The sequence below is a fragment of the Lepidochelys olivacea genome (genome assembly GCF_965140295.1).
Source record: "Lepidochelys olivacea isolate rLepOli2 genome assembly, chromosome: 9".
Taxonomy (NCBI): Eukaryota; Metazoa; Chordata; order Testudines; family Cheloniidae; genus Lepidochelys; species Lepidochelys olivacea.
This window is the reverse complement of record NC_140419.1, coordinates 7501-16533: the sequence shown is the minus strand read 5'-3', so window position 1 is coordinate 16533 and position 9033 is coordinate 7501. Positions and strand designations below refer to the sequence as shown.

Here is a 9033-nt window from a genome sequence, read left to right as displayed (position 1 = left end):
AATAAATCAACTCCTAGAGCTCAACTCCCATTCACCAACTGATTTTAATCCACTTAATTATTTTATACTGCTAGAATATTAATCTGATCCTCATGTATATTACTATTAAACTGCAGAGCTCTGCCTAGCTCAAAACTTAAGTTGGTTGAATAAAAGATTCTACCTCACCAACCATGTCCAACTAAATACTACCACAGGCAAGAAGATTTTGTACCCTTTTCCCCTCACTCAGATGCCACATTCCAAACCTGGGGATCCATGGCATTTTATTTCCACCACTCCACTTTATAAAAAACAAATACCAAACGGATCACCACAATATTCGGTGTTAATTTGTTGGTCAAGCAGCAAAGGACTGCCCTAGGACATGCGATGTCTGCACTGCATTTTGTAGGGAAATGAAGGAAATAGAACTATGCACAGATGTTTATTTTAAACACAGCACGTCGAGCGGAACTCCTTGTCCAGACAGCGCGAATCTCACGGGCGGCGAAGGACGCAGATCCCGGTTACTGCGTGTAATCCGATGCACAGAGTCTGGGTGGGCTCAAAGCTGCCGGCTACCCCTGCGCAGACGAGAGCAGCTACGGGCCGCGTGGGGCGAACGGGCCCTGGCTCGGCGCTGCCTCCTCGTAGCCCTCCTGGCCGCAGATCCTTGGTCGGGCTGGGGAAGAGCAACCCCCCCGCCCACAGCTGGAAAGTCCGGGGGCTTGAATCGCTCTCTCCCCGCCCTCTCACTGGCTTCCGCGTCCGCTCCCGTCCCGCCTGTTCCCAGGGGGTCGGGGCCAGGCCTGGGCCCGAGCCCCATCCTTTAGCTCCCGCAGGAAGGTCTCCCGCAGGCGGGCCAGGCCCCCCTCCCGCAGCAGGCGCCGCGCCGCCTCACGACCCCCGAGCTGGGCCCGGGTCAGGGCCGAGGCAGTGACCTGGGCCGCCACGCGGATCGGCCTCGACTCCGACAGCTTCTCGATGAGCCGCGGGTTGTTGAGCAGCGTGAAGAGCAGGCGCCGCAGCACCATCTCTCGGCAGCGATCCTGCGGGCGCCAGCCACCCACAAGCGCCTATGGCCGCCAGCAGGGAGGAAGAACCACATCACGTGTGCAATGCAGAGCTGGGATTGGCTGAATAGCCCCCGGCTAAAGGAGGCCAATAGAAGATAGACGTGACCCAATTCCCTCCGGGATTGGCTCCTACCCGCCTGGGCGGGAGAGAGTAGGCGGCCTTGCCTTTGCTGTGATTCTCACTGTGATTGGCTGCTCAGGTCGCTAGGTCACGTGCTCGCACAGTAGCCGCCGTGTTCGCGAGCTGTGCGCTGGTGTTGGCGGTTGGTTGGCTGTCCCGTGCCGGAGCCGGAGCCGGAGCCGGCCTCTGCGAGGCGCTGCCCGGGGGCCGTCCGCCATGTGCTCGGTAGCGATGCTGAGCGTCCTGCGCAGCGACTCCTATGTGGAGCTGAGTCAGTACCGGGACCAGCACTTTCGGGTGAGGGACTGGGGCGGAGACGTGGAGCCGGCGACCTGGAGGGGCGGGCGGGGGAGAGATGGGGAGGAGTGTGCGGGAAGCAGGGACTTGGCAGATTGGGGTGGGAGGCGGGGTAGGGGGTCGGGCGTGGCGGGATCGGATGGGGATGTGCGGTAGTGGGGAAGAGGGGGGTGGAAATATTGGGCCCTGCACGTAGGGGTTACCAGCAGCCTAACGGCTACAAGATTAAACTCTTCCTCACAAACTGATTAAAAGCGGAATCTCTGCTGTCCAGGTGCAGTGACCAGGGGAAAGCTGACCTCGGCTGCTGGACAAGGGGCATGCTGGCCCTCCTCTTTATGACCATCTGTCTACTTCATGTCTGCTTATCTGAAAAGCTATATACCCACAAGCCCCCGTGGCTCCTGGAGGAGACAAGGGGCACTTTCATTCTGTTTTCCCTCTTGTTGCTGAGCTTCTTGGCTTGTGAGGGAGGCTGGGATGTCTCTACTGATTTAGGTTTAATTGGCCCATTCTGCTGCTGCTTGGCAGTTGGGAATAAAAGCAGTGAAAAGAGGATTCCGTGTCAGTTCACTCTGGAACTGCATTGCAAGGCTCTGAGCAGCAGCAGTACTGGTGCTTTCTGCAAATTTGGAAAAGTATCTTGTATTCTATTCTGTTCATTTTTGGAAGATTATCTTTATAACCATAAGATCTAGAATTTTTTTTTAATGGGCATGTGTGGGCTAGTGTGTTTGTTCAGCCTCTTATCTAAAATATTTCCCCATACTATTAAGGTATTGCAGATCAACTCCTCCCACATGTTGCCACTTTACTGTTGAAGATATTGAATGGGGTGGACTCTAAATGTTGGTTTTTACTGTTTGAAATTTCAGGGTAACAGATACGACCAGGAGCGACTGCTGAAAAAGAGCTGCACCCTGTATGTGGGGAATCTCTCCTTCTATACAACAGAAGAGCAGATCTATGAACTATTTGGTAAAAGTGGGGATATAAAGAAAATCATTATGGGCCTGGACAAAGTGAAGAAAACTGCTTGTGGCTTCTGTTTTGTTGAGTATCCTTGTCTGCAAAGTAAAACATCTGTACAGTGGGTATGGAAGCCAAAAATCTAGCCAACCCTAACCAGAGTAAAAGAGTTGTAAAGGCTTGGCTTTGTTTCTGTTGTAGGTACAATTACAATGTGATAACCAACCCATTTAAAATACAGCTTAGCCTTGCAGTGCAGATAAGACTGAACTGTGCTCCTGAAGAGTTAGATCAGTGATAAAGTCTCAGACTGAGGAGGTCTTTGTGAATATGGTAAACACTGCAGTCCCACCTATACTGCAAGATTTAACCTAAGTTTTAAAGTATGGGTGACTAAATTGTAACACAAGATATTACTGTATAGATGGGACCTACAACTGAAATGATTCTATTGTGTGAGACTGGGTATTTTTGTGCTAATTTCTCTCCAGGGCACTGGGTCACTGTTCTGGGGAGTGTAGTACAAGAAAGAAGCTGATATAAGTAGAGCATATAAGGGTTCCATGTATGGCAGAGTAGCAGCTGTGTTAGTCTGTATTCGCAAAAAGAAAAGGAGTACTTGTGGCACCTTAGAAACTAACAAATTTATTTGAGCATATGCTTTTGTGAGCTACAGCTCACTTCATCGGATGCATTCAGTGGATCCGATGAAGTGAGCTGTAGCTCACAAAAGCATATGCTCAAATAAATTTGTTAGTCTCTAAGGTGCCACAAGTACTCCTTTTCTTTTTATGTATGTTTAGGGAGTTTGAGAGAAGCCAAACTCTGTTTCCTCATATCAGTTTGAATAAAATAGCTAACTTCAGGCCCCCAAAATTGTTGGAGGGGATATTATCAAGTTAAAGATAATAGATGTAAAAGACTTGTTACTATTTTTTTGGGATTACAAAAACAGGTAATTAAAAATCTTTAACTATAATTTACTCTTAACTATGTATGCTGTTTGACATTTGTCTCAACTGTGTATTACCCAAGCTATACTTGAGGTACTCATAAGAGCCAGTTCTTGTCTAGCACTTTTCACTAGTAGAAATCAGTTTGGATTGGAAATACTGTAATAATACAGTCGGTGTTTGTTTACAAGTTCATTTGTATTTGAATAAAAAAATACATGGAAATATTTCTAATGGTCTTGTATTTTATAAGAACATACTTTTACAAACATAACATTAGCTCTGAGATCTCAAATTTTGTCCTGCTTTTTAGTGACTGTAGAGTATAACAAGGAATAATGATATACAACTGAATGAAGAAAAAGAATGCATATCAGGGAAAAGTTTCCTAACAGTGAGATCTAGTAGATTGTAAAATAGTCTCAAAAAGGATGTTGGGGAATCCTATTATTTTAATTATTTGGGATCTGATAGTATATTTGGGTGGTATTAAGAATATGATATTCTGTCAGGTAGTGTTGAAAGTGGCTTAATAGCTAACTTGTCATTTTTGTGACTAAATCAAATACCTTCTAGATGCTTAACTACCACAATTATAAATATATCATAAGTGCCTAGGTAGACAGATCCTGGGTATTTTTTTTTTGTGACTGTCTTGAATTTCCATTAAATACAAGGCAAACTTCCTGTAAAATTAATTGTAGTAATCCTGCAAACCTGTCCTTTTTGACTAAGTTAAATTCTGGGCTCTTTGAAGCTAGTTGATTTTCCTGTTGACTTTATTGGGATAACTTCAAATGGAATGCAGCACCCAGGTGGGTGCTTGTTTCTTCTTGAGTTAATAGTTTGTTTTTTATTTTGCAAACCATAGGGCTCAATTAATCTGATATTTCATACCATTCATAACAATCCTGGATTACTGCCATTTATCACACTTGAAAATACAGATTATTTGATTTGTGAAAAAAGAATTGATTTTTAAAATCTAACCAAGTAATGAGTCAAACTCAATCAAATATTTGTTGAGATCATTTCATTTGAATACTTTCGTTCTATAGAAGTTTGAAAGACTGTTGAACCTTGTTCTTTAACATAATCCTAAGATACTACTCAAGAGGAGATGCTGAAAATGCAATGAGATACATCAATGGGACACGGCTTGATGATAGGATCATCAGGACAGATTGGGATGCAGGTTTTAAAGAGGGCAGACAGTATGGTCGTGGAAGGTCAGGGGGTCAGGTAAGTTGTTTCAGAATCTGTTTTTCACTATTTGCTTGTGAAATTAGTGATGTTTCTTGAATCTTCACTTTTGAGTGACCACTTAGTAGTTAACTTTAATTTTACTAACTTCCATAACCAGAGTAAAATTTCATCACATCTAAGAGACCATTATATAATGCATTTAAACATTTACCCACCAAGAATAAAACCGTATGTCATGTTCCTTTTCTTGTGTTCAGCTGCTGTGGGAAGAGAAATTATACTTGCCAAGCAAGCATAAAAGCTGTCCAGCTAAGAGCTATGTTGTAGCCTGCCAAAAACCATGGGACATCACCTAACTTGTCTAAATTGGAGTAGTAGCAGTTGCTCTTATCTTTAGTGTATAGGGTAGATCATGTAGATTACAGGTCTCATCATGGGATGGTCCATCTTTAATATGCCTCACAAGGACCCTCATATCAAGAAGGCGGCAGCTGTATGCTGTGATACCAAATGCTGCAGGCTGCACTTCAGCTACTCTTGCTGTATGAACTAGAGAAGGAAACGGTCACTAATTTTCCTAAATATTATACAGCTTGTACTGGTGTATAACCTGGACTGTTGTTACCTGTCCCAGGTAACAACTACCTTGTTGGTATTGTATATTAACTCTTGTGCAATAGTTTACTTGCTGGAATGCTCTAATACAGTGGTTCCCAAACTTGTTGTACTGCTTGTGCAGGGAAAGCCCCTGGCGGGCCGGGCTGGTTTGTTTACCTGCCACGTCCTCAGGTTCAGCTGATCACGGCTCTCAGTGGCTGTGGTTCACTGCTCCAGGTCCATGGGAGCCGCTTGAAGCGATGCAGGCTGCGGGACGTACTGGCCTCCGCTTCCAGCAGCTCCCATTGGCCCGGAGCAGTGAACCACAGCCACTGGGAGCCGCGATTGGCTGAACCTGCGGATGTGGCAGGTAAACAAACTGGCGCAGCCCGCCGGGCCTTTCCCTGCACAAGTGATGGAACAAGTTTGGGAACCACTGCTCTAATAGTTCACTTTTTCCCCCCCACATCCAGGTCCGAGATGAATATCGGCAGGACTATGATGCTGGGAGAGGAGGTTATGGCAAAGTTGTTCAACCCCAGTGAATATTGAATGACGGATGAGCATCACAGGAGAACTGTAGCTGCATCGTGGTAGATCTTATGATGAGCAGCGAAGGGAGTCTGTTGCACATGAATGTTGTTTAGGTAACTGAGGCTTAGAAGATTACTTTCAGTGTTGCTGAGATCATTAAATATATTCAATGTCTCTTCCATTTTTCAAGACCAGTTACAAAATCAGGATCAAAGCTATACTTTAAGTGTTGTAGGGTAGATTAATAGAATATAGTGAAGATCTGGGAGTAAAACTTATAGCACTGATGCACGAGACATATGTGATTGCTAGCTGCTGCTTTTTTTTAATGTTTGAAGTGTTATAGTAGACTGAGCCAGAATTCTTTAACGGTATGTTGATTTCTTCCATTTGTCAAAACTTGATACACAAGCATCAGGTTGTTTGTTTGTTTACATTAGTAGTGAAGGGGGTGGGTAAGAATGGGTTGTATACCAAACATAAAAATTAAGTGGAGAGAAATAGTTGGGGTTTTTTGGTAAAATGCAGAGAAGGTCCAGATTTCTCTGAAATGTGTATTTGACTAGCAAGAAATAAGAGGTCTTTCTTTGATAACAGCCAGCAAACATGAAGGGCACATCTGAACAAACTCTTTATCCTGGCGTTATGTCTCTGTTCATCAAAGTGATAGGAGCATAGCAGCTAACTGAAGACCTGTACCATATGTATTTCCACTGAGTCTAGTATGTATGAGGTCTGATACCCAGTAATATCTGTAGTGTGTGTATATTAGAGGCTGTCACCTTGGTACTGTAAAACAGGTGGTGTGAAGTTTCTTTGTCCAGTGGGTGGGAGGGGGGACTGCTGAGAGCAAGGGGAAGGTAGAGAACTGAGAGTTTAAAAACTGGTGCTAGATGGTATTTGCTACCTCTGTAAACTTGGTAACACTCTTACTTTTAAAATTTTTTTAAGGGTTGCTCCTGTGTCAGTTTTCTCCAGTAAAAGGGATTTGTTAATAATTTTATTATGTGGATGAATTTTTTTTCATTTTCCTCCACAGATGGGAGAATTTGCATGGTTACCTCCAAAAGGTGGCTGTCTAAGGAGACAGGGTATTGTAAAAGAAAAGGAAAGTAGTTCTGAAAGGTGAAAGGGTGTGAGTTTCTTGTCTTCTGTTTCAGGCTAGATTAATTCCTGCTTAGGTTTCAAATAACAAGCAAACTGGCAAAAGCCAAGGTTCAAACTCCAGCCCTACCTCGGAGTCCATTATGATGAGAAGTCATATAGTGACTCTAGGACTTCATGTATGACTTTTGCGGATTGTGTCAAAACTGACTTAAGTGATTGTATAGTAGTATGGACTCTTTAAAATATTAACTGATGCTCAAAACGTTCAAAATCTGGAAATTTCAACAATGTCAAGTTCGGGCTTCCCTGGATTTGCTTGAGGACTTGGGAATCTTGAGAGATGTATATTGAGTCTAAACACCTTAATCCGGCAGCGTTTAAGACTCATCTGCCTAAAAACTTCTTCCTCTCTCAAATTGCTTAGCCCTCTGGACAGTTACCTAATTTCACTAATTCTCCTGGTTTTCCAATCATAATATTAGGGATTGACAGCACCAGCATTTATGTAAAGAGAAAGCATAACGTATTCCTTTTCTTGAAGTATAAAACCTTTCAGGCCTTCATGTGAAAGGTATAAGCTTACTATTTTTATTTTTACATCACATTTAAAGAAGGGTAAAATGAACTAACTGACTGAGCTTTAATCAGACTTTCTAAGTATCTTGCAGGTACCTCTATGCATCATGTTTCAGACCTATTACTTTAATTAAGTTATAGGTACAGTGAAGTAAAATGCGCACACACCATTTTAAATTCCCTTAGATGTGACGATAAAATGGTGGATTTCTAAGTTTCTCCTGTCATGGAAGGTACTGTAAATGTTTAGTACTAGGATCTTTGATTAGGGGAAAGTCCTATAAAGAGAATGAGTTAACTTATTTTTTTTTCTTGCCTAATGATGCATGTGTTTGAGCAGATCTGTCTACCACTTGCTCTGTAACATGTCCAGTAGCAATTTTCAGAAGGATAATCTGTGATTGCACAAGTTTTTATGAAAAGATTGTCAAAACCACAAACTACTTTAAAATAAAGCTGCACTACTCAAATTGACTGGGTTTTAGATTGTCATTTGTTTCTTAACAGAAGCAGTGATGGGAATAAAGTAACTACATTTTGCACATTCTTAGCCAAACGCCTTTTTTGGGCTGTCTCTGTGTAATTCCAGTGTGGTGGTGGTCCATAATTTAGTGAAAGTGAATACTCTCCTATCACTTAATTAAGACACTGTCTCACAACTATACCCGCTTGTTAACAGATCCTGAATGACTTAATATAACAAAGTAATTTGTTCTGTCACAGGTACCAGGGGTGCAGCCTGAACATAACATTATAGTGGACTGCCCTGCCTACTGTAGTTAAGGTTTGGACCAACTTTCTGTTTATAGCTTGACTATAAGTGTTCTAAAATTTGTATGCTTACTCTGATTGATTGCCTTAAAATTTTGGTGTGCCTCATGAGGGTGCTGGCTTGAGCTAGTGCTCCAATTTTTGGGGTCATTTGGCCAAGGAATTCCTGAGATACAACACTCTCTGACTACCCCGCTTCCTCTCTCTTCTCCCCCCCCTCCCGATTTTCTTAAGGTTGACATTTTACCAATATATCTTTGCATGAAACTGGAGGTGAAACCATTGTTCAGATCCTGGCCCAAAGGATCAGGGTTGCTGCTTGAGGGTTACTTCTAAAGAGTGCCTAGCATCCCCTTGTCCTTTTGGGGGAAGCAAAAGTCAGAATAGTATTAGAAAGAGAGTTAGGTACATGCCTAAACTGAGAACCAGACATTCCAAAGTCTCATACGCCAAACTGATTACACTGCATGTGTGCAAAGAGAGGCCATTGCTACCATGACGCACGTGACTTGTGTGCCATTGAACCTCAACAACACCCAGGTACTGGGAGCTCAAATCCAGTGCTAGGCAAAAACCTGAAATAAAGAAGGCATGTTGCTACAAACTGCCTATGTCAAAGATGTTGTTTTTGTTTTAATTGTGGGGAGGTGTAATCTCAATACAGCAGAAAATGCAATGGGTGCTCAAAATATTTTTAGAAAGAAAATAAATTACACATGCAAATGATTGCTGGGAGGTGATAGTGAATTAGAGCAGAGGGGTGTGAGGGGAGATTGGGGGGATAAATGGGGATGGTTGTGGTGGGGCAGGATAACTTTTTGGGAGGAGTGATATGGAGGTGGAT

The 9033-nt window shown here is 43.2% G+C and overlaps 2 protein-coding genes across 2 annotated transcripts; one reads left to right on the top strand and one right to left on the bottom strand.

Annotated features, from left to right (window-relative positions):
- Positions 1-414: 414 nt before the first annotated feature.
- On the bottom strand, positions 415-1105 carry NCBP2AS2 (NCBP2 antisense 2 (head to head)). The gene has a single exon (XM_084639139.1). It carries the CDS (start codon positions 1014-1016, stop codon positions 735-737), a length of 282 nt encoding a protein of 93 aa, XP_084495265.1. The 5' UTR covers positions 1017-1105; the 3' UTR covers positions 415-734.
- Positions 1106-1248: 143 nt separating this feature from the next.
- On the top strand, positions 1249-7892 carry NCBP2 (nuclear cap binding protein subunit 2). The gene is made up of 4 exons (XM_084639138.1): positions 1249-1476; positions 2352-2533; positions 4502-4640; positions 5675-7892. Exons 1-4 carry the CDS (start codon positions 1396-1398, stop codon positions 5744-5746), a joined length of 474 nt encoding a protein of 157 aa, XP_084495264.1. The 5' UTR covers positions 1249-1395; the 3' UTR covers positions 5747-7892.
- The last annotated feature ends 1141 nt before the right edge of the window (positions 7893-9033 follow it).